At 41.7% G+C, this 26,449-nt stretch overlaps 1 protein-coding gene across 1 annotated transcript in view; it reads left to right on the top strand.

Moving 5' to 3' along the window:
• Positions 1 to 26,449, top strand: part of TENM4 (teneurin transmembrane protein 4) — a 954,015-nt gene that overhangs the window by 600,040 nt on the left and 327,526 nt on the right. The window contains exons 11-12 of the mRNA XM_029602209.1: positions 3,263 to 3,457; positions 10,033 to 10,233. Coding sequence (XP_029458069.1) covers positions 3,263 to 3,457; positions 10,033 to 10,233 — 396 coding nt within the window. The remainder of the gene's footprint in view (positions 1 to 3,262; positions 3,458 to 10,032; positions 10,234 to 26,449) is intronic.

The raw sequence follows: 26,449 nt of genomic DNA, 5'->3' as shown, positions 1-26,449 counted from the left end.
GTAGGTTAGCAATTTGATCTCTGTGCTTTCTAAAGCTCTCAGCAAAAGTTATTGAGGCAATACTGAGGGAGAGCTATAAACTCCCAAAACAAAATGCCACACTGAACCTAGGGGTCACCTGCTACTATGCAAACAGGATACTACCATTGTAGCAACCTCCAGTGGGGGTGCTCTGGCAAGATCTGACATTCCTCTCTGCTCTAAGCTGTTTTCCTAAACACTCGGCCAAAATCTCTAGTGGATATTCCAGTGGGGTCTCTACACTCTCTCAGCCCCTTCCACCACTACCACCACGCACACAAAAAACAAATTTGAAATACAGTCTCAACTTTATAAATAATACCCATTACAGTTAGATGGCACTTGTAGGATAAAATTGTTAATAGATATGTGTGCTCTTTTCTGTATACCCACACACCATTTAATGACTCACCTTTGAGAGTGCACTTCTCAAATGATATCGGTGACCAGCACAGAACAAAAGACAAAATAATATCTCATATTATGCATTACTATAGCATACATTACATTTGAGATAGATCTACACATATACATATGTAGCAGCATTCAAAACATTTGTAAGACCTTTCATTTTCTGAATTAGTCTTCTGGGTGGACGAAATAGATAGAAAGTATCCCACCAAAAAAAAAAATATATAGGCATCCTGGTCATCTCCAGCCACTCCCAAGATACTCATAAATATCATCTAAATTTCATAGGCATTGAGCTAAAAACACAACAAACTCATACTCGGAACCACACAACCCAGACTATGGACATTAACATAACTGACTGCAGAGGGTGTCCTTCCATATCCCAGATACTGAACACCAAAATACACCACCATATTGCTGCAACAAGAAACACTTTTACAGCATTTCTCACATGCTTAAAATGTTCAAGAGTTCTTAGGAAAAAGAATACTGCTTTCCTTCTTCTTTTGGTACCTATGTCCTCAGAGAGGATTCAGGTACAGGATTCCAAGAGTTCTTCCCAAGGGCCCCTGAAAAGAAACAAAGTTAATTGCAAGGTGTAGATTATTGAGGGGACAAAATGGTGGCCAATGCAAGAAAATGAAGGGAGACAATAGCAGAGGCCTTAGGGCGGACTGTTATCTCTTACCCTGGATTGGACAGTATCAGACATCCTGGTCAGCTGCACAGTCTCTTCCTAAACCCCTCAGCAAAGATATTGAGCCAATACTGAGAGAGAACAGGGGAGCTATAAAAACAGACCTCTTCCTTCAAACTCCAAAAACAAAATGCTGCACCAAATCTAGGGGCCACCTGCTAATATACAGGCAGGAAACTACCATTGTAGCTACCTCCAGCTGTAGCAAGATGGTGATCCCTGTGCCTAAACTGCTTGATCCTAACCAGTAAGCCAAAATCTCTAGTGGAGATCCCAGTGGGGTCTCTGCATATCAGATGGAAGTAATGAATTAGAGATTATAAGAAGAACAGCATTAGCAAAGGAAACTTTTCAGAAAATGGGACTTTATATTGAAAAACAGAAATCTCACCATGTTACGTTTGCCGGGTGACTAGACAGTCCTGTGAGCCAGCACATTCACCCAGATTCCCAGTTGACTGTTTAGAGCAATGGCACCACTCCTCTGCCACGCAGCTAGACACTGCCATTCCCTCTTCTACCTCAAGACACGCTTAGGCACACTCATATGGGATTCACGCTAGTTTAAAGGGCCTGTGGCAAGAAAAGGCTTGTGGCACCCAGTGATGACATCAGATGCCAGGACCTATTTAAAGGAGTTGCTGACACTCATTCCTCACCTCAGCAACGGGCTGACTACACCTACATAGTGTGAGTTGTTACTTCATGACTTCTCCATGCCTCCAGCCTTGTCTTGCCTTCGTCTTCAGCATCGTCTAGCCTTCCATGTCTCCAGCCTTGTCTTGCCTTGCATTTGTCTTCAGCCTTGTCCTTCCTTCCATGTTTTCAGCCTTGCTTTGGACTGACCTCTGGTACTAACCCTAGCCTGTGACCTGACCATCCTTGTCTGCACCTGTCTTAACCATAGCCTGTGATCCTTGTCTGCCACCTGCCTCAACCCAACCTGACTACAGAACCTCTCCTCGCCTTCACCAGAAACACTCACCTAAGTCTTGCTGGCCTCTGAAACCCAAAGATTCAACCCCCGGGGAAAAGGGCTAGTATAGGCAAAGCTCCAGCTCAATCTCTGCATAGTCTTCTGCTACTGAGCCTTCCCAGTAGGTGGTGTCAACCTCATTCCAACATAAGGGTCCACAACTCTAATACACTACAATATCTGCTCCCTTCTTCTATATGGATGTAAAAGCTGGATAAGAAACAGAATTATGCAAATTAGATTGAAGATAAATATTAGAAGCCAAAAAAATGGCAAGTGAGGAGGTGAGATATATTAGGACCCAAAAATGGCAAATGAGGAAGTCTTAGGGCAAGAATTCAGAGATTTCTTATAAAAGTAATAAAGAATAAGCAACTTCAGTTTTTATAACATATTATGAGAAAGGGTGAATAAAATCTTTCAATGATGGGCAAGATTGAAGGGTGGGGGAGGAAATACATTGGGAGAAGGAGGCTCAGATACACGAGTACCATCCATAACTGGATGAAAATGGATCAGACCACCATGGAACACCTATAGTATACCGGAAATCAAATGAGTTGTAAGGTCTTGATCACCAGTGTCCGTAACAGATAACACACATAACAAGAAAGTTCCTTTAGAGCTTCTGATACTGCAGGGCAGTGGTTCCACCACTTGTACTGGGGGACCCTCAGCCTGGAGGTTTTTCAGGATATCCACATAGAATATGCATGAGCTAGATAGGCATATACTGCTTCAATTGCATGCACATTTATTATCTTGTTCATTATGGATATCCTGAAAACCCGATTGGCTTTGGATAATCCAGAGATTCCAGGACAAGTTTTGGAACCACTGTTGGGTCATTTCTAAATGACTTTCTCTTACGAGGCATGTGCAACCCCAGCCAACTTGTACATAAAGATAAGAACTGGGCTAGATGAATTTCTTGTACAGTGTTTAATGGCAGAATTTGAATTTTCCGCACATAATCCAAACATAACTAACTTCAGTTACTGAATTTCCTATAAATAACCTTACAATCAGTTTATTATTTATAATCAGTTTATTATTTTTCAAGTACAAAATATTGGCTTTGTAGAGACCACACTAGGTTGCAAAAACTTCAAGCTTATTGCTTTGTGTTCTTTTTATACCTTTACTCCCTGCAGCATCCTGCCCAGTACTATGCAGTGGGAATGGACAGTATATGAAGGGTCGATGTCTGTGCCACAGTGGTTGGAAAGGGGCGGAATGTGATGTGCCTACGAACCAGTGTATCGACGTGTCTTGCAGTAACCATGGCACCTGCATCATGGGCACCTGTATCTGTAATCCAGGATATAAGGGGGAGAGCTGTGAAGAAGGTATGTGATATTTCCAGCTAAAGGTCACTTAACAGGGCAAGTTTCAAAGCCATGTCCAAAGGTAAATGACCGTTTCCCTGCAGATATGGTATTTTTTGACAACTGCCCACCTTATGTGTGGGTAAAGCTACACACGTAGTGGCACTATGCGGATAACTCTACTCACAGTAAGGGGAGGCATTCCTGGAGGTGGGGCTGGGGAGGCGTTGGTGCATATGTGCGCATGTTTGGATTTTCAATCTCACACGCATAAATTTACCCTGAAAAGGTACCTGCAAATAAAGCTGGTGCAGAGCTGTGAGCAAGCTTTTTCTTAAGCAATTTTCAAAGGGAAAATGTTCCCTTTGAAAACTGATTCCAAAGTCTGTGGGTAAAAGTCTCTGCACTTCTGCAGACAGTCCTCTTAGTTGCTTTCTTTCCTTGACATATTTTTAACCTGTACCACTGCTCTGAACGGAAGGATGTGCCTAAAAAATCCCACCTTGTTCATCAGATCTAAATCCAGACTCAGTTTTTCTATTCTTGTGTTTTGTGAATAGCGAAGTATTTATTTGTTGTCATAACTGTGCAGTATATAAAGGACTTCAGGAAACAATGACTAAATAAATTACAGGTGACACTAAAAAGCCTTCACTGGTACAGGCTAGTCACTTTTAAGGACAGCACTCAATGACTTTAAAGTATATTCCCATAGCCTGCTATCATTCAATATCCCCCTTGGACAATCTCCCCTGTTTCATGCTACAGATGCCTCCTCTTTACGATGTACTCAGATATCTCTGATCATCTATTCTGTGTATCTACCCTGTGTTTATCTTGTTCTTTCATTCTCCTAGTTATGCCAACTCTCATTATTGTTAATTTTCAAAATTTCAAATATCGTTCAATGTAACAAGTTGATTTGTATGTAAACCGGAGTGAAGGCAACCCTGCTATACCTCGGTATATAAAAAAATGCTAAATAAAAAAATAAAAATAAAAAATTGTCACAATCACAGATCAGCCCTTGGTCCTTTTGACACTGGAAGAATTCTGAAGACCAGAATCTAGTTAGAAACAGATACGTTTTTCTTTTTGAAAGGCATAATATCAGTAACTTACATAATCCCTATCATTTAGTCTTGCCTTTTCTTCTCGGGGGTTCTTTAGTCTCTGTTTACTTAGAAAATGATTCAGAGATACATGATGGCTTATTTTGTGTAAAATAGAAGTAAAAATGGGACTTCTTCTTGCTGAGTGATTGAGGCAGAGGTCATGTAAACACCATCACAATCAGACTCGCAATTTTTATTTCGCTCATCTCAAGATCAAGATGTGCAGTGTGAAGAATCTGTAGGAGATTCATATTTTGCTTTAAAATTAAAATAATAGAGGGAAAAGTGACTGAAACTGTGTATGACAGAATTGCTTGATTTTGCTCTTTTTTTCCTCTGCTTTGTGTATTATATTGGTTTCTTGATTCCCTTTCATGTAGGTGCACGGTTGATTTGGGGGCATTTAGTAAGGAATTTTTTTCAGAACTAGTTTTGTACAATATTTGTTAACAAAAAAGATGGGCAGAATTTATCCAGAGTTCCTTACAAACGGGACAACTAATACAGTAACATAAATAAATAGATAAATACATGTACCTTTTCTATAGTTAATTTATGGTGGCGTGGCAGGGTTTACAAGATGAATAAGTGGAGTTGGATACCACACTCAATAAACGATCAAAATAGCAGGTGGTGTATGGAGTTTAGGTAGTTTTCAATACTTTATTCCAAAAGCAACTCTTCTTGTGTGGCCGCCTCCAATTGAGAATCTCTACAAATGTCCCCTGACACGGACCCCGTGTTTCGCCCAAACAAGTGTTTTTCAAGCAGCCTTTGGGCGAAACACGGGGTCCGTGTCGGGGGGACATTTGTAGAGATTCTCAATTGGATATCTCCACACAAGAGGAGTTGCTTTTGGGATAAAGTATTGAAAACTACCTACATTGTATGAGGAATTTTACTTGCTCCACACTCCACCTGCTATTTTGAGGGTTTACAAGATGGACATATCTGAATCAGTTACAGTGAAAAATTAAGTTATCTTCTGAGCACAGTGTTCTGGTGGCTGCATTAGTGCTGAAGAAAACTGGATTCTTTGGAGGTTGTGAAATCTTTCATTGAACCAACATGAAAATTTCCTATAAGCATAACTTTCAAACATGCGAGAGCATGCCCGTAGACGCGGATATACAGTCACGCACGCAAATGCACATGTATTTTATATAATGCGTGCACACACTATATAAAATAATGCATAAATCTACCCAACAAAATGTTTGTGTATCAAAAAATTACATAGCAAATATTTTAAACATAACAGCAAAAAATTTAACTTATCTGGTTATGTGGCAAGAAATATCAGGCTAAGGAGCGATATGGCAGCTTATATGGCTAAGTAGATCTGTTTAAGACTTATCCAGCTAAGTAAAATAGTTGGATAAGTAACAGAAAAGTGCCTCATAGGTGGATAAGTATGATAGATGGATAACTAGCATTTGAAAACCTTTCCGGCTGTCTTACTTATCCGGCTATGCAGAACTTTTTAAGACTTATTCAGATAAGTAAAACATTATCCGGATAAGTGGCGGACATCTGTTATGAATGCATATTTGTGCTCCTAATTCTAATCATTTACATGAGGAAATTTAACTTGAGTGTTTTCCTTAGCACTTGTCGGTTTTTATGTGTGTAAATCAAATTTTACGACATGTACATGTGAAGGAAATTACTAGTTAAACCAATTAGTCCACCGGTTTGTCCACTCTGTCTCTGGATCATCAAGACCCCTGGCTCTTCAGCCTGCACTCCCCTTACCCAGTCAATATTTGTCTGTAAATAATTATATTCTGACTTGCACATGATAATTAGCAGGTGTAAATATGTGCAAGTAAGGCTGTGTGCATGTCACATTCACAGGTTTTAAAATAGTACTTTATAGGGGTGGCACCTCTATGGGTTGGCCACTAGAGGTCCCTAGGTCCTTTCAGATGTTAACCAGCTAGAGGGAATACCACCTTCAGCTCCTCCCCTAGAGGCAGCTTGAGTGGGTGGACCCTGCTTATAAATAAGGAATGAGAGAAGAGTAGGTGTGGTCTTTTGCTTTAGCTCTTCAAGAGAGAAGTGGTCCTTTTCATTTGGTTGTCTATGTGAGGCCTATATCCCTCCGTAGGTGAAGATTTTAGGTGAGGGAGATCTCTGTGGTATCAGCTCAGTTCTCAGGCCTTACCCATTGAGAGGTCATAGTCAGAAAAAATAAAAGGAATAAGGTTGGACAACAAGAAGTAGACTTGAAGACCCTCCACAGGATCTTCTCCCTGGGACCCAGGCGCAGGCTGGGTATTTGTCTAAAGTCCACTGTAGCTCATGTAGGACTGTTTCAACCTGTAAGGAGATTTCCCTCACAGCATAGGGTTTCCCCAGAGTCTGGGATACTGAAACTCTCAATTCAGGAGAATCAGGAATCACCCAGGAACCTGAGTCACCAGCACCTACACAGAGAGAAAAGGACAATCATCTGTAAATTTCTTTATTTCACATGAACATTTATTGCTTTTGAAGAAATCAGTATCATTTTATATTTGAACACCCAGACCTATATCTCGCTTCCACCAGACCTTCGCCTAGAACCTTGCCATACCACTTTCAAAAAGAAATTGAAGACTTGGCTTTTCACACAAGCATTCCCCGAGAGCTAAGAGCAGGAAGAATGACAATCTCAAAGCAGTCGTTGTCCACCAGCCCCCTACATACAACTTCCTGAAGAATTCATTATCTGTTCACTATAGTTTCACAAAGTATCCTCTGAGCGCCTTCATGCTTTCTTTATTAAACTATGCTCAGTAATAATCGATTGTTAAACTATGCTCAGTAATAATTAATTGTTTAATTGTTTATCTGTTCAATGTAAACCGCCCATCGAGGCGATAGTTATTTATTTTCCTTCTAAACCGGAGTGATATGTATATTATACAGGAACTTCCGGTATAGAAAAACCCAAAAATAAATAAATAAATAAATATATCCTTTTTTTTTTTTTTCGAAATAATTTTTTATTGGGATGAAACTTGAACAGACGTTAAAGCCTACACGACGGCAGGCAAAACACAATATACATAGCAATCAGTACAGTCCAAAAATACCCGATACGCAATAGCAACAACAAACCTCAATCACGTCTCTATCCCAACTCATTTTACCATTTCCCCCCACAGATCCCTACCCCCCCCCCCCCCCCCGTACTCACCAACACCTTCAGCCCACTCATCCCCATGCACACCGCACTCCATTCATACCACCACACACTCCCCCCCCTTCCCCCCGACTCCCCCCCTTTCAGAGACCAGGGACTGTGTCCAATCAGGCTCATATCCACCTGCACGTAACCCTTCCTGAACAGCTGCTAGCAACAGGGGAACACAGGCTTGCATCCAGACCCATATCCTGTTTCAACTGTCCCAGCCGAACACCATCATATCACCATTTCAGCCAATAAGCTTCACGCTGACAAAGGAAAACACTTTGCCTGGGCCAGAAACAATAGCTCCCCCTTCCCCCCCAGCAAAGATTCACCGTTGGTTTCACAAGGAGGAAGGAAAAGGTGTCGAAGGAAGACAGCCCCAATTTATAAATCCTTTGTGTGTACACAGAAGGAAAATGCCCCTTCCAAGAAAAGGGTTACCTAGGAATAAATGTTGGCCCCGCCCTAGAATATCCCTAGCCCATCCCTTTTTATATGAGCAAATGTATTCATGCACCATGCACAAGTATGTCTGAGGTTTATAAAATAGCAGTTGCACGAATGTGTGCTATGGGACAGATTTTCAAAGGGGTACGCACGTAAGATACGCACGTACCCCCCGAAAACCTGCCCCAAGCTCCCCCTGCGTGCGCTGAGCATATATTGCATAGGCTGCCGGCGCACGCAAAGCCCCGGGACGCGAACAAAAGTACGCGTGGGTGTAGTTTTTTTAAATCTGCCCCTATTTGTGCACACATGTGCTCATTTTTATATTCGGAACTCTTTTAAAATTCATCTTTAAAGATCTTCTCTGACCATGATCTTTCAAGGCTGCATGGGTCAGAAGAAGGGGACCTATGTGATCTTAAAATTTCAGGTGCATCAACTTGTTGGGATAATTTTTATGATGGTCACAACCTGCAACGCATCCATTTATCTAGATTCGGTGGCAAATGAGGCTTTAAACTCTTTGAGTAACACTGAATATTTTGTAACTCAGCATTTTTACCTAATTTTTCTAAACAGTCAGCTTTTTGCTAGGGCCTTGAGTTTTAATAGGGTATACAAATAGATAGATAGAGAGATACTTTGTTGGACTCATTGAAATATTTTCCAAGTGGCAAAACAACTTAAAAATCTTTCTCAGGGCCTGATTTACTAAGGCTTTTTTCTTATTCTGTCTATGGGGAAAAAAGCGTAGTAAATCAAGCTCTAAATATCCCTGGCCTTCCTAGAACAGAGCAACTTGGTCTGTCTTGTAAACCACCCAGAAATATGCTATTGTCTTCCTCACATTGCCAAAGATTTTTAAGACTACAAAAACAAAACTTTAATCCTGTCCCAAGCTGTTTGCCTCAGAAGAAAACACAAGAAAGAAAAAGAGAGATAAGGCTGGTAAGACAGAGATTAAAGTAACCATTGTGTGTGACATCTTTTGAAAGGGCTCATTTCAACATGAAAAATGGCCTTGGGATTATGATAAATGGGGAGTTCTGACATGCACATTCCCCTTTTTATAATTCTCTGTCTTAGAACTGAGGTAACAGAGGGCCTGGTTGCTATAATGGAGCCCCTTCTAAAATGCACCTTTTTTCCCATCGACCTTCAGAAGGGATGATTAATTGCCTGGAGGTAGCCTCTTGTCAGTTTGCCAGTGATCTTTGTTCACAGTGTTCAAACCATCTGCCGAGAGCATAGGATTTTGTTAGGTTGCTTCTTAGGCCCTTTTATACTTATTAGTGCTAAGGAAGAACAGGCCCATAGCTTCAAGGGTCTCTTGCTAAAATTGGCACTGTAGCTCCCAGCTCACTAGTAGCTGTGAAGATTTATAGACTCATCCTTTCCAGCATCTTATGATTCTTCAGAGTCATTCCATCTATAGCCGTGGTTCAAGAACTTACAAAATACCATTGCATGCCTGGGGATAACAATTGCTAAGTTTTCTCTGCCTGAGTTTTCAACTTCCAAATCCACAAAGAGAACCCAAGGGCTTAACAGGTCAGTATCTTTACCCAAAATTCTAGATCTTGAACAAGTCTTTGAAATTATCATTGACTCTTTTCTTCAGTAAAAAGCCTATGCTTTGAGAAAAAATGGATACTTTTAAAGACCTAGGAATCTTGTGCTTGATCAGGCTTATTTTGAGCTTTCCAAATACATTTGTACAATGGTATGCATAAAAGAGATGGTTAGTGAGGGGATGAGAGTTTGTCCTCTGTAGGCAAGACTTGCTATCCTCTTCTGTACATATCTGAAAAGTATGATTCACAAAAATATTTTTTGTTCCACATTTTTTGTTGCAGTGGACTGCATGGACCCCACTTGTTCTGGACGAGGAGTGTGCGTGCGCGGAGAATGCCACTGTGCAGTTGGCTGGGGTGGAGCAAACTGCGAGACTCCAAGAGCTACCTGCTTAGACCAGTGCTCCGGTCATGGGTCATTCCTGCCTGACACCAGTGTCTGTAGCTGTGATCCCAACTGGACTGGACATGACTGCTCAATTGGTAACTGTAACTTGGAGGGCTCAGTATGTTTTATTTTGTGTGATAAAGGATAAGTATATGATTGACAATCAAAAAATGCTGCAAATGCATCCATAATTTTGTGGGCCAACACATGGACAAGAATGATGATTTCCAGTTGAGAAATGAGTAGGAAGAGAATAATTATAATGATAATGATTTTGCCTTTTTCAGCAAATCTTTAAAATATACTAAACAAACAGGTAAGTTAGAGCATCCCAACAGAGGTTCCCATAAAAGCAAGAGTAGCCCAGGTGCATTTAAGTAAAGAGCAGACTGAGTTAAAAGATTCAAAATTATTTCTTAAAAAGATTCAAAATTATTTCTATCAACTGCAAGGAAGGTTGTATATACAAACAAAAAACATACCTTGAAATGTCTCTATGCAAATGCCAGAAGTCTAAAAAATAAAATGGGAGAGTTTGAATGTACAGCACTGAATGAAGAGGTAGACATAATTGGCATCTCAGAGACCAGATGGAAGGAGGATAACCAATGGGGACAGTGTGATACCAGGGTACTGATTATATTATAATGATATGGTGGTTCAAATTGCTGGGGGTTGGTGCTATATGTTATGGATGGTATAGAGTCAAACAGGATAAAGAGACTAAATGCACTATGGAATTTGTATGGATAAAAATTCCATGTGTGATGGGGAAGAGTATAGCAGTGGGAGTATAATGCCGTCTGCTTGGATGTGTTAATTACCCGAATTGACTGGGTAAATGTCACATCAGGACATGCTAGGGAGGTAAAGTTTCTAGATGAAATAAATGACTGCTTAATGTAGCATCTAGTCCAGGAACTGAGAAGAGGGAAAGCTATTTTAGACCTAATTCTGATTGGAACCCAGAATTTGGAGTGAGAGATAACCATAGTGGGGCCACTTGTTAACAATGATCATAACATGATTCAATTTGACTTAATAACTGGAGGGAGGCATTAAGAACAACTACTGCTCTAGCATTTAACTTTCAAAAGGTAGACTTTGATAAAATGAGGAAAATAGAAGAAAACTAGCAAAGGTTTAAAAATACTGTTTTGGAAGCCTAGATTAGATGAATGCCACACAAAAAAAAGGTGGAAGGAAGGCCAAACAACTGCCAGCATGGTTAAAAGATGAGGTGATAGATGTTAATTTAGCCAAAACAACTTCTTTCAAAAAATGGAAAAAGGATCCAAATGAAGTAAATAGGATAAAACAAGAACTGGCAAGTTAGATACAAAACATTGATAAGGCAGGCAAAAAGAGAATTTGAAAAGAAGCTTACCATAGATGCAAAAACGCATAATAAAAACTTTTTCAAATACATCCGAAATAGGAAGCCTGTGAGGGAGTCAATGGGATCATTAGAGGATCAAGAGGGGCACTTACGGAATACAAGTCCATAGCGGAAAGACTAAATTAATTTTTTCCTTCACTGTTTATGGAGGAAGATATTGGAGAGATAGACGTGCCAGAAATCTAATGGTGATGATTTAGAGAAATTGAAACAAATCACGGTTAATCTGGAAGATGTAATAGGTCAAATTGACAAACTAAAGAGTAGCAAGTCACCTGAACCAGATGGTACATACCCCAGAGTTCTGAAAGAACATAAAAATGAAATTGTAGACCTATTACTAGTAACTTTTAACCTATCCTTAAATTTGTCTATTGTACCCGAAGACTGGATCATGGTCATTATAATGCCAGTCTTTAAAAGGGCTCCAGGGGTGATCTTTGAAACTTCAGACCAGTGAGCCTGATGTCATTGCTGGAAAAATCATAGAAACTATTCTAAAGAACTAAATTACAGAACATATAGATAGACATGGTTTAATGGGACATAGCCAATATGGATTTACTCAAGGAAAGCCCTGACTCACCCAATCTGCCATATGTTTTTGAAGGGCTTAATAAATATGTGGATAATTGTGATCTGGTGGATATAGTGTATTTGGATTTGCTGAAGGCATCTGACAAAGTCCTTCCTGAGAGAATTCTGAGAAAATTATAAAGTCACAGAATAGGAGGCAATGTTCTATTGTGAATTGCGACCTGGTTAAAAGACAGGAAACAGAGTAGGACTAAATGGTCAGTTTTCTCACTGGAGGAAAGTAAATAGTGGAATGCCCCAGGGATTTGTAATTGGACTGGTGCTTTTTCATATCTTTATAAATGATCTAAAAAAAAGGAACAATGAGTAAGCTGATCAAATTTGCAGATGAGACAAAAGTATTCTGAGTTGTTAAATCACAAGCAGATTGCGAATGCAGGAGTCTGGGAGACTGGGCATACAAAAGGCAGATGAAATTGAATGTGGACAAGTGCAAAGTGATATACATAGGGAAAGTAATCCAAGTCACAACTCAGAAGTAACTACGTGTTATCATGGACAATATGTTGAAATCCTCAACTCAGTCTGCAGCAGAGGCAGTCAAAAAAGCAAATAGAATGTTAGGAATTATTAGGAAAGCAATGGAGAATAAAATGGAGACTATCATAATACCTCTCTATCACTCCATGGAGCAACCACATCTAGAATACTGAATGCAATTCTAGTCGCCACATCTCAAAACAATATAATAGAACTGCAAAAGGTTCAGAGAAGGATGACCAAAATGATAAAGGGAATGGAATGGTTCCCCTATGAGGAAAGGCGAAAGAGGTTAAGGCTCTTCAGCTTGGACAGAAGATATGATAAAATCATGAGTGGAGTGGAATGGGTAAATGCAAATCAATTGTTTGCTCTTTCAAAAAATAACAAGACTAGGATACTCCAAGGCATACTAAGCAGCACATTGAAAACAAATTGGAGAAAATACTTTTTCACTCAACACAAAATTAATCTCTAGAATTAATTGCCAGAAGATGTGGTAAACATAGTTAATGTAACTGGGTTTAAACATGTTTGGAAAAGTTCCTGGAAAAAATGGCCATAAACCTTTATTAATTAGGTAGACTTGATGAAAGACATTGCCTATCCCTGGGTGAAAGCGACTTTGAATCTATCTACTATTTTGGATGCTGCTAGGAACTTGTTCCTGAATTGGCCACTGTTGGAAACAGAATATTGGACTGGTGGACCCCACTCTGGCAGTTCTTGTATAACCCCAGCAGAACTGTCAGTTGCAGCACTTGAGAAACATGCCTGCATCCCTCTTTAGGTTAGATGGACCATTGTTTCTCTCTTCATATGATTGCATGACGTTTTGTAAAGAGAGAGGAGGAAATAAATACAGTTACTGTTGTTACCCGATTACAGGGAGATAAATAGACATAGAGGGGTAAAGTAATTGGGCAAGAAATACTTTAAAATTCATAAATAAATAAATAAACATGTTCGACATAACCTACATAGGTATTCAGAGTCCCAGAGGTTTTCCTGATTTACATTTCTCTTCTTTAAGTAATAGATTTCTCCTTCCTCTTGAAATTTTGCAAGACAGGATAAAATATATATATATATTGTATAACGTATAGCAAACAAGCTTATAACACAGCAATATAAGACACGTTTTCTGTGAGCTGTGCATAGGGTATATCAACCTGTTAACTTCCTGCCATGCTTGCAAACTTGGATGCTGTAACTTGCCTGCATAAATGTTTCTGTTTTCTAGTAGCATAACTCATGGCAATGCTAAGGTTTGCTGGACCAAGGATAGACAACTCAAGTCCTCAAAACCCACAACAGGTTTGGCTTTCAAGATATCTACCGTGGCTGTGCATCAATATGTTTGTTCTCTTTTGATCCAAGAACCTCGTTAATTTGTATATTTTGAGTTATCCTGTAAACCAGACCTGCTGTTGAGTCTCGAAGACTGAAGATTAAATTAATCCCTGACTAGATTTAACAGTTACTTTGATACTGTAGGAGCGGCCTAGGGATTAAAGCATTGAGACTGTGGTTCAGGAGAAGTTCTGGATTGTAAATTCAAGATTTCCCTCGTCCCATGAGCTTCTGTGGGATCTTGGGCATGTTGCTTTAGGACCACTTTTCAAAGGGTTTAGGTGCCTCATCTTGGGAGTTAGGTAACTTACATTATCTGCCTTGAGAACCGAGCACCTAAATGTAGAAGACTAGTTTTAGCAGTAGGCTCCTACATTTACATGCTTAAAAGTGGGTGGCAACAGAAGCAGTGTTTAGACAGGGGGGAAAAAAAGTTAGGCAGTTAGTGTTGATTTTCAGAACTAGGCGCCTAACTGTAATTCTTATTTCTAAGCAGATGAATTGTAAGTCTACGTTTAAGATCATGAGTTTTAGATTCCTAAATGTAGGTGAATTTTCTGTTAAATTTAGGGTCTTACATTTGGCTGAAAATCTTCCTAAATTTAGGTCCCTAAAATTGAGGGACCTATTGAGGAAACTGAGCAGTTTTTATAAAAACTGCATCTGGTTCCACTTTGAAAAGAACTGAATATAATTTGTGTGTTTGCCCTGAGCTAATCTAGATAGGGTGAAAAAGAAATATGTGTAAATAAATAAGAAATTGTTAATCTTAATCTGGTTTTCCTGATCAACAAATTTATGTAGATCAGAATGGAGTTTGTGAATTGGTTCCATTCAGGATCCCTTCAGAAGATTCACTATAATCTCAGGACTTTAACACAGAAGTCAGAATGTGTCAGGTTTTAATATGTTAAACAAGGTACTGTAAATTTAAGATAAATTACATGCTGCTACCTTTCTTTCTTGCTGTTATATATGTTGGATTTTCCTGACCAAGTAACCATAGCAGGGTATAATCCCATGACCCAATGTTTCTCAAGTCTGTTCTGGAGTTCCTCCTGTCCAGTTGAGTTTTTATAATATCCACAATGATTATGCATGTGCTGCGTTCGTGCCTGCTTTCGCACCTGTGTGGCGACTCCCTCCGTGCCTGTGTGGCGACTCCCTCCGTGCCTGATGGACGGTTTGATGCCACGGCGTCTCCATGCCGCTTCTCCCCGGAGTCCCCGGGCCGGCTCGACGCTGCGGATCTGCCATCTTCCTGATGACGTAGGGCGCGCACGCTCCGAAGTATGTACCAGCAAGGGCGCGAACCTCAGTCATCCCCCTTTATTGACGTCATCCGCTTCCAACATAAAAGGTCTTTACTTTTGCTAACAGATCGAGTTAGCAAGGACTCTGATTGGACTAGCTTCGGCTGTCCAAAGACTACTTTGCACCCAAAGGATTGTTTGCGGGATTTCCTTCGGACCCGCTTCACTCTTGCAGCATTGCCTCTCCGGACCTACCAGGGGTACCTGATCCTCGGAGGCCTCATTCTCTTTCTCTATTTCAGACTACAGATAGGAACCGGTACTTGCTTCTCAAGGGCCTATGTTCCTGAACACTCTGAAGATTCTCCTTGCCCAGAAGCTATCACAGGTACAGACATTTGTGAGTTACTATTTCAGATGGTATATAGGAACCAGCACTCGCTCCTCGAGGGCCTATGTTCCTGAACACTCTGAAGATTCTCTATTGACTAGAAGCTATTCCAGATACAGATTATTGTGAGTGACCACCGCGCTCTCAGAGCTTTCCCTGGAACCAGGTACTCGCTCTTCGAGGGTCTAACCCTCAAGACCTAGTACTGGCTATGTATATCTGCATACCCTGTCTATTCACTATCTATAGTCTCTTTGCAGCTCAGCAACCTGGGAATTGCAGTTCCAGTATCTGAGGGACTTCAGCCCTGCCGGGCATACCAGCTCACTACTGCCACCTCTGGTGGTTGTACTACTTATCTAATAAAAGAACTATCTGTGTCTGTCTCCATACTCCAGCCTAGCAGGTGGTCTCTCTCGGGACTTCCTCCTGGGGGCGCTGTCATCTGCCATCGGCCCAAGGATTCACCTATTTACTTTCTGTCCAGCTGTGCACCATCTCCAGTACTCCACTGGTACAGATTGTCAACTCTGCAGTCTACATCATAACATATTAACATTCCTTAGCAGACCCATAGGAGGCAGCTCACTACAGATTGCTACTCCTCCCCTTTGGGGAGGGGATTCTATCAGACTGCTATTCTCTCTGCTAGCTCCTCCCATCCGCATAGCAGATCTACAACAGATTGCTAACTCCGCCTATGGAGTGCAACAGATTGCTAACTCCTCCCTTTACAGGAGTAATCCGCTAGCAGAATGACAACAGCATGAGCTAATTTGCATGTATAGATATAATGCATATTCATTGTGGATATCCTGAAAACCCTGCTGGCTAGGGGACTGACTTGAGAAACATTTCCATGTTTCTCGTCAGTCAGTTTGGGAACCTCTGACTTATAATGAATGAGATATTCCTCGGGAAAATCAAATTTCCTCTAGAATGATATCTAAAATGGCTATAATGATTTATCGAGATTTTTTCTACTGTATGGTTACGTAAGAACATAAAATATGCCATACTGGGTCAGACCAAGGGTCCATCAAGCACAGTATCCTGTTTCCATCAGTGGCCAATCCAAGTCATAAGTACCTGGCAAGTACCCAAACATTAGATAGATCACAAGCTACTATTTCTTATTAATTACTGTAATAACAGTTTATGGATTTATCCTCTAGGAACTTATCCAAACCTTTTTAAACCCATTTACACTAACTGCTGCAACTCTATCCTTTGGCAATGATGTCCAGAGCTTAACTATGCGCTGAGTGAAAAATAATTTTCTTTGATTTGTCTTAAATGAGCTACTTGCAAACTTCATGGAGTGCCCCCTGGTCCTGGTTAATTTACATTCATTTGTTCAAGTCCTTTCATGATTTTGTAGACTTCTATTATATCCCCCCTCAGTCATCTCTTCTCCAAACTGAACAGCTCTAACTTTTTTAGCCTTTCCTCATAGGGGAGCCGTTCCATGCCCCTTATCCTTTTGGTTGCCCTTCTCTCCACTTTCTCCAGTGCAACTATATCTTAAGATTCAGTGACCAGAATTGCACATAGTGTTCAAGGTATGGTCTCACCATGGAGCGATACAGAGGCATTATGACATCCTCTATTTTTTTTGCCATTCCCTTCCTAATAATTCCTAACATTCTGTTCACTTTTTTGATCGCCACAGCACACTGAACTGACAATTTCAATGTATTATCCACTACTTCGCCTAGATCTCTTTCCTGGGTGGTAACTCCTAAGATATAACCTAACATTGTGTAACTAGAGCAAGGGTTATTTTTCCGTATGTGCATCACTTTGCACTTGTCCATGTTAAATTTCATCTGCCATTTAGAAGCCCAAGCTTCCAGTCTTGCAAGGTCCTCCTGCAATTTATCACAATCCGCTTGAGATTTAACTACTCTGAATAATTTTGTATCGTCCGCAAATTTGATAACCTCACTCGTCATATTCCTTTTCAGATCATTTATATATATATTGAAAAGCACGGGTCCAAGTACAGATCCCTGAGGCACTCCACTGGTTACCCGTTTCCACTGAGAAAATTGACCATTTAATCCTACTCTTTGTTTCCTGTCTTTTAGCCAGTTTGTAATCCACGAAAGGACATCGCCTCCAATCCTATGACTTTTTAGTTTTCCTAGAAGCCTCTCATGAAGGACTTTGTCAAATGCCTTCTGAAAATCCAAATACACTACATCTACCGGTTCACCTTTGTCCACGTTTATTCACCCCTTCAAAAAAATGTAAGAGATTTGTGAGGCAAGACTTCCCTTGGGTAAATCCATGCTGGCTGTGTCCCATTAAACCTTGTCTGTCTAAATATTTTGTGATTTTATTCTTTTATAACAGTTTCCATGATTTTTCCTGGCACTGAAGTCAGGTTCACTGGTCTATAGTTTCCCACCCCTGGATCCCTTTTTAAATATAGGGGTTACATTGGCCAAATCAAATCAGAATGTCTAAAGTGAAAATTAGCTTGCATGCAGCCATTAAATTTCTCTGTTTAAAACTACCTTTTCTCCTCACATGCAAAGAATTTATGCAGTTAAAAGTTATTCTGTGAAAATGAGATGTTTGGGTGTCATATTTTTCCATGCAATAACTCTTAATAGGTGCCATAATCGAGTTAGAATCACATATTTTCCCTTTTGTGTTTCTTCTTTCAGAGTCTCCTCTGTTCCTTTATTTTCCATATATAATTGGTATATCTCCCTCTAGCCTTGTAGCCCTTCCGTAATCAATAAATTCCTGCTTCCATGAAACAGATTCCCCCCCCCACCCCCTTGCAACTTCTCACAGCCAGTCTGGACTTGCATGATCAAGCAATGAAGTGAATTACTGCAGAGTGGTGGGAGACTCAAAGTTCTCCCGCTCCTTTTCAGGTCACAACCGTGCAGTGATTTGGGCCAAATAAGCAGGCTAAAAGAAAAATCCCTCCTTACTTATCATCCTTTGTTCAGCACTGTCTGGACAACTTCTGATTCTTCCTCCTACTTCGGAGCTCTTAGTGATACCTTGACACTGTTTCCGGCTCTGACTGATGTGATGTGCACCGGTGGTGACTGGAGCCCACGTTTCCTGCCCCTGTATCTTTCCGAGAATCACCTTTGCCTTTTTTTTTTTCCCAGTTACTTCACAGCACAAAAGGATTTTTCAGTAAGGGAGAACGTTAAAGTGATTCTAAATTGGAAAAACGAGCATTTGTGCTTTAGAAGTTAGAGAGCAAGAACTGAAGCCTGCCATTCTCCATTTGAAACAGTAGCACATTAATGAAAACGCTAGCCTCGGGTGTTATGCATGTCATCCCAATATTTTTATAAGACTTTTATGCTTGCCTTCACCACTCTATATAAACCTCAATTACTTTAGAATACAAAACCCTTAGGGGGTAATTTTCAAAAGCATTTACACGCACACAGACAATTTAGAGTACATTTCTATTTTTATTCATAACCTGCATGCTAGCAGTTGATGCTGGTAATTTGGAATCCTTCCTATTTGTCTACTCATTATTTAATTTCACCTGGGCTACTTCAGCCTTTACCACAACTTCCCTAACTTTCCTATTATACCAATATCCTTAGAAGATACCTCTTTCTGAACCATGCAGTCCTGTATGACTGTCGGCTAGCTGCTCTCTCTGTTTTCTATATTTTAGCACCAGCAGTCTGATTCCACCCTGGTTAAGGTGAAGATATCCTTTTGGGGATAGGCTTCCCCCTTCCCCAGGTTATTCCCCATTTCCTAACAAATCTAAAGCCTGTTCTCTGCACCATCGTGACCTCCACACATTGAGCCCCTGGAGTTCTGCCTGCCTATGGGATCCTGCACATACCCATTGGTATAAATAGGTAAAGGGTTTGCTTCGAGACGCAGTTTCCATCAAACCAGGTAAATCAAGCTGCAAAAGTAAACCAGGCACCCACAGCAATCAACAAAAATGTTTCGGACAAAAATAATTTGGAATAAGGATGCATCTACATCGCTAAAGTCCCTTTTTACAAAAATGCGTCTGTGTATGGCTTTCTGTGAGACAGGTTAATACAGAATTTTGCTTTAAAGTAGATCACGATTCCACAATGCTGTGGGTTTTCTCATTGTTCTTTTCTGTGGCTTGTACAGGGACTGAAAACTATTATTTATTCCAGTTTTATTTTTATTTTTTTGTTTGAAGTCTTCTGATTGTATGTTATCACAGTTAAAAGAAAACCAAAAAACAGGAATGCTGAAACTTAAAAGATCTTTAAAAATACTGAAGCCAATATTCAGCCACTCTACAGCTGAGCAAGGTAGCCGGATAACCGTGGCCAAGATATTCAGAGGTATGGCTGCACCACTGAATATACTCGCTATTTTATTCTTAGCTAGATAAGTCTACCTAGTTAATTATAGGGCAGCCAAATAGTTCTCCTAGACTTATCCGGCTAACGAAGGCCTAGAATAATCAAAACGCTACGTTTCTTCGCAGAAGGGGTCCCACTATCGCGGGGGAGGGGGGTGTCGCCACAATGGTGAAGCCTCTTCCCCAAAAACACATTGCAGCTTGATGGTGTGTTCTTTTGCGTCGCGGCCAAATACCGTGACCCAAAAGACTTCAGCAAGTGGTCCTTTAACGCAATAGTGGCCTCAACCTCACGGGACCGCCTGCACTGATTGCCCAAAAAATAAACCGTGGCCAAGCAGGGAGGTTGAACAGGGTCATTGCTGAACCCCATTTTAACCGGTTGCTGCTGATCAAGGCAGCCCTGACTCCTCCAAAATAAAAATAAAGTTGACAGTGCGCAGTGAAGGTGGCTCCTCCAATAGCTATATTCAAAGCCCCCATCCCCCCTGACACCCTGATTGACATATACAAACCCTCAAATCCCGATAGCCTCAGGCCCCTTTCCCCAACCCCCCCGATAGCCTCAGCCCCCCTCCCCTTGCCCCCGTTGACATATACAAAGTCCCCTCCCCCGACCACCCCTATAGCCTCAGCCCCTCCACCCTTCACTCTGACCCCCCGATAGCCATATACAAAGCCCCCTGACCCCACCAATAGCCTCAGCCCCCTCCTCTTCCCCCTAACCCCCCCTGATTGACATATACAAAGCCCCTCCCCCTGATAGCCTCAGCCTCACCCCTATCCCCCGATTGACATATACAAAGCTTCTTCCCCCGACCCCCGATAGCCATATACAAAGCCAGCCACCCTCTGCATCCCAATTGACATATACAAAGCCCCCTCCCCCAATTGACATATAGAAAGTCCCCTGACCCCCCAATTGACATACAAAGCCCCCTTCCCCCTGACCCCCATGATTGACATATACAAAGCCCCCGATCCCTAATAACCTCAGCCCCCTCCCCTTGACCCCCAATTGACATATACAAAGCACCCTTGACCCCCTAATAGCCTCATACAAAGCTCCCCCACCCCCTGATCCCTGATAGCCACGTGGTGTGAATCCGATCTCTGGACCTTACCACAGTCACATGACTGAAGCAAGGTGATGTCAGCGCCATTTTGGAAAATGGAGCTGACTGGGGTGGGTGCGAGTGTGCACCCGTTCCTGCCACGGGATTGAGGATAAGGAAAGGGGGTCTCTAGAGGGGGGCAGGGGGCTATGGCTATTGGGGAGAGTGAGGGCTTTGTATTTGGCCATCGGGTGTGAGGGGGATGGGGCTTTGTATATGTCAATCGGGAGAGTCAGAGGGAGGGGGCCTTCATATAAATACTATTGTGGGGGCCAGGGAAGGGTAGGCTGCCACTGCCACCACTGTGCACTTATTATCAACTTTATTTTTCTTTTCAGGGAGTTGTGGCCACCTCATCCGGCGGCCCCAGTTGAAACGGGGGTCAGCAGTGACCCTGGCTCAACTTCCCCATTTGACCATGTTTTTTTTCGGTTTTTTTCCCCTGCCTTGTTAAATGTGCGGCAGGAGCTTCGAGACCCATGTTAGGGTCCCTCGCCTTCCACCGCACATCTAACGCAAGCCAGGGAGGTGTTGTTATTTTATCATGGCTGACCACCTTCTCGGTGCGCAGCGATAAAATGCGCACATATAATTGCCTAGTAATAACCACCTTTGCATACATTTGCATTATTCATGAATGTAGATTGCATGCAAAGAAGTCATTATAATAGGGGAAGGTATATGGGTGGGGATATGCAAAATATCGCATATATCGTGCAATATAATGCATGTTAGAGCCTATTATTGCGGCATAAGTCCCTAAAGCAATTTGATGAATGACCCTGTTCAGGTAAGACTGAACAGCTAAGGCCTAGATTCACTAAACTGCAATGTTATCACATACCCACGATATGGTGCCCCTCCCCAGAAAACATATCTTGACTGTATCGCCACGCTGTTTTGTCGCTTAGCAAAAGTCCATGTGACAAAACGATGTGGTGACTCCCAATACATGGGACCACCATTGCCTTAAATGGCCATGCGGCCCAAGAAGTGAGCACTGAAAAAGAAAACAAATATCATACTGATCCCCCACTCAACCTCCCCATTTGGCTGCGGTTTGTTTTTTTTTGGGGGGGGGGGGCCAGTGGCCTTTAAGACCCTTTAATGTCCCTTTAATGTGGCTGCCACCACCACATTAAAGGGCCACTTGCTGCCTTCTTTTGTGTCGTGGTGTTTGGCCGTGACACAAAACAATATGCCATATAGCCACAATGAGTTTTTGGGGGAGAGGCTCCACTATTATGTAAACTCCCCTCTGCGAAAGTGGGACACTCGCCTGCAAAAATGCATTGTGGCTTGACGAATCGAGATGTAAGTTTGTACCTGAGACAACAGAGGATGAAGTGACTTGACAAGGTCACAATGAGTGGCAATAGGATTTGAACTCGGTTTCCCTTGTTTGTAGCCCACTGCTCTAACCATTAGGCTACTACTCAACTCTACTGTAGCTACTAGGAGTCACTGACATGTAATGCCAGAAATCCCCTTTCATTTGGGGATTGTGAGTGCTGTCTTTACAATATCTCCAAATGGAGACCAAAATGGTGAAGGTCTCCATCAAATGACTTATGAGTAGAGGTTGAAGGACCTAAATATGTATACTCTGGAGGAGCAGAGGAGCTATGATGCAGACCTTCAGATAGTTGAAAGGTTTTAATGATGCACGATCAACAACAAACCTTTTCTGCTGGAAAGAATCCAATAGAATTAGGGGTCACCGGGGAGAACAACTCAGAATCAATGTCAGGAAATATTTCTTCCCGGAGAGGGTTGTGGATGCCTGGAATGCCTTGCCAGAGGAGGTGGTGAAGGCAAAAACTGTGCAAGATTTCAAAAGAGCATGGAAAAAACACTGTAGATCCCTAAAGGCAAGGGAGAGAGGAATGAAGTAAGAGGCATGGGGGTAACTTGCTGGCGTGACGGATACTACCCTTAACAAATAAGCCTTCATACTGTGATGCAACTCTATCATTGCTCGCTGCTTCAACGGCAGGGGGAAAAGAGGAATTGGATTCCATCAACAACCAACAAGGACATTGAACTGTACAGTCTGGGAAAACAAATAAGCACGGGAGTAACTTGCTTGATGCAGCGGTTACTACCCTTAACCAAAAAGCCTGATACTACGCTTCTGATGCAACTCCAACATTGCTCTCTGCTTCAATAGCGGGGGGGGGGGGGGGAGGAAATCGGATTCAAACAATAAACAACAACAGTCCTGACCTTGGCGGACAGAGTAACTGATAAGTATTGGAAACTGATAACTATGAGAGCTTGCTTGACAGACTGGATGGACCATAAGGTCCTTTTCTGCTGTCACTTTCTATGTTTCTATGTATGTTTCCAGCCCTGGGGAGCGGAAAATGGTCTCAGAAACTGACCCCAGATCTCCTGCATGATGGCGCACAGCACTAGGGATAGAATCAAAAAATACCCTGACTGAGACATGTTTGTGCATCTCCCTTTAAACCTAATTCCAGGTGCCTTTCTTTGAATGGTGGTCACTAGGTATTACTATAAGCGCATCCCATGATTAATTTCTCCCGCGCCAGGGGAACTAGTTGCTGTTTGAACAGTGTGTCCTGCCAGCTGGAGGAACAGGAGCCCTGAGCAGGTAAAGAGAAGGGCTACCAAAATGATAAAGGGGATGGAACAGCTCCCCTATGAGGAAAGGCTAAAGAGGTTAGGGCTGTTCAGCTTGGAGAAGAGACGGCTGAGGGGGGATATGATAGAGGTCTTTAAGATCATGAGAGGTCTTGAACAAGTAGATAGGTTATTTACATTTTCGAATAATGGAAGGACTAGGGGGCATTCCATGAAGTTAGCAAGTAGCACATTTAAGACTAATCATAGAAAATTCTTTTTCACTCAACGCACAATAAAGCTCTGGAATTTGTTGCCAGGGATGTGGTTAGTGCAGTTAGTGTAGCTGGGTTCAAAAAAGGTTTGGATAAGTTCATAGAGGAGAAGTCCATTAACGGCTATTAATCAAGTTTACTTAGGGAATAGCCACTGCTATTAATTGCATCAGTATACACCAACCAACCTCTTTCCCTTTACTAATAATTCTCCAACATTCGCCGATTCAAGGGAAACCTTGTTCAGTGGTATTTCTTGTGTACGGTGGCTCTGTTCAAGGATAACCAATTTTTGGTTATCCTTTTCATTCGCCTCGTATAGTACTCTTTATTATTCATATTTTAGTACTTATTTTCTTTATTTTCTTTTCTCCTTTTAATTTTTACTTATGAAATCCCTTCTCCCTGACTGTTTATCCGACCCACTTGTATATTCTTATGGTCATATACTTATCAAGGCCGCCGCCTCTGTCTCTTCTCATGGGATCGGATCCGCCTGCCCGACATTGGCCATGTTTCGGCACTGTGTGCCTGCTTCAGGGGCTACAGGAGAGAAATCTACTGTGTCCAATCAGGGTTCACAGTGTCGACATCTTTTTTCTGTTGTACGTGTGCGCATGGGTGACGCCTTCCATCTGTGTCTCGGCCTAGACACAGCCCCTGAAGCAGGCACACAGTGCCGAAACATGGCCAATGTCGGGCAGGCGGATCCGATCCCATGAGAAGAGACAGAGGCGGCGGCCTTGATAAGTATATGACCATAAGAATATACAAGTGGGTCGGATAAACAGTCAGGGAGAAGGGATTTCATAAGTAAAAATTAAAAGGAGAAAAGAAAATAAAGAAAATAAGTACTAAAATATGAATAATAAAGAGTACTATACGAGGCGAATGAAAAGGATAACCAAAAATTGGTTATCCTTGAACAGAGCCACCGTACACAAGAAATACCACTGAACAAGGTTTCCCTTGAATCGGCGAATGTTGGAGAATTAATTGCATCAGTAGCATGGGATCTTCTTAGTGTTTGGGTAATTGCCAGGTTCTTGTGGCCTGGTTTGGCCTCTGTTGGAAACAGGATGCTGGGCTTGATGGACCCTTGGTCTGACCCAGCATGGCAATTTCTTATGTTCTTAAGTCTCTCTCTTGGCAGACCACCGACAAGTAGACCCTTATGCTGGCCCCACCTGTTGTACTTCTAGAATACTTGGGTTACTTTTGTAATGCCCCGTATAATTTTCAGATTATTTTGTCTTCCAAACAGCATCTTTCCTGCTGAATGTATTTAATGTGTAGATTCGGTGCTGTATGCCATGCATTCCTGTGGTTAGCACTGTTAAGCGCACCCACCTATGCCAAAGTCCAACTTTGAAATATTTAATTGGGTGCTGACTATCTTACATATAGTAGCTGACCCTAACAACAGCAGCACATGTGCTGGCATGTTAGCAGGTAGCCTCATTTATCTTTCTATTGTGTCATATCTTGTTGGTCAAACTCCAGTAAGAATAACACAGACACATATAATGAAAAGTGATATCCTTTGCTGCCAAGTGTCAGATTTTGACAGTAAAGGCCTCCTGTTAAATTTGTCACAGTCAGGGTCAGCAAAATAAAATCCATCCATGTAAAGAAAAAAAACCCCATAAGAGGGCTGCTTATGTGAAAGAGAATGTGTCTCTACTCCGTGACTTGCACATCGGGATTCATCTGATTGTACATTACATAACTTGAGCAAGTACGTTGCCTTAAACCTTCTTTTAACATACAGAAACTCTGTCATGCACCTTTTCTCGCTCTCTGACTTCGACATTTGCAAAACGGAAGTGAAAAAAAGGACACCCTGAGAATTACACGCTCAACTTGATAATCTTTGAAGTTGTTTCAGATCTTAGTGACCTAAAGTACACATGGAACAATTTTCAGGTTATTCTGCCTTCTCAGAAGAAATCACTCACAAGGATTATCCATTGCAGGGCTTCAGCTTTGAAAAAGTGAAAAGCCCCCCCTTACACTTTTCATGACCTCCTCATCCCTTTTAGTGAGCAGGAAACCACCCCTAACTATATAAACCTTTACAAACTCTCAGAGGCTGATGCAATATCGTGCACGAAGGCTAGCGCACAGCTTAACCAACGATTGGACGCGCATTTTGGACATGCTAGGTTAACACCCAACGCAATGAGGGAATTAGCGCATCCAAATTGCATGGCCAAAACCTGCGGCCAAACTCACACGTAGCTAATACAGCTCATCATATGTAAATGCCATGAGGATGAGGCTATTAGCTATTACCCCCGATACAAAAATGTGCCATGCACCCAATGTGCACTTTTTAACACAGCAAATGTAACGCCAGCCCAGGAGCTGCCGTTAAGTCTTGTCACACGTCAAGGGCTCACTAAAAAACAAAAAAATTATGCTTTCTGTGGTTTCTCCTACTTTTAGTATCATCGCAGTAGTAAGTAGAAGGAACCCTAGAAAGAAGCAACATGGAAAATAAAAGTCTTG

Source organism: Rhinatrema bivittatum, chromosome 5, assembly GCF_901001135.1.
Source record: "Rhinatrema bivittatum chromosome 5, aRhiBiv1.1, whole genome shotgun sequence".
NCBI classification, from domain to species: Eukaryota; Metazoa; Chordata; class Amphibia; order Gymnophiona; family Rhinatrematidae; genus Rhinatrema; species Rhinatrema bivittatum.
Note: the sequence above shows the minus strand (reverse complement) of the source record. Positions and strands in the feature narration are given on the sequence as shown.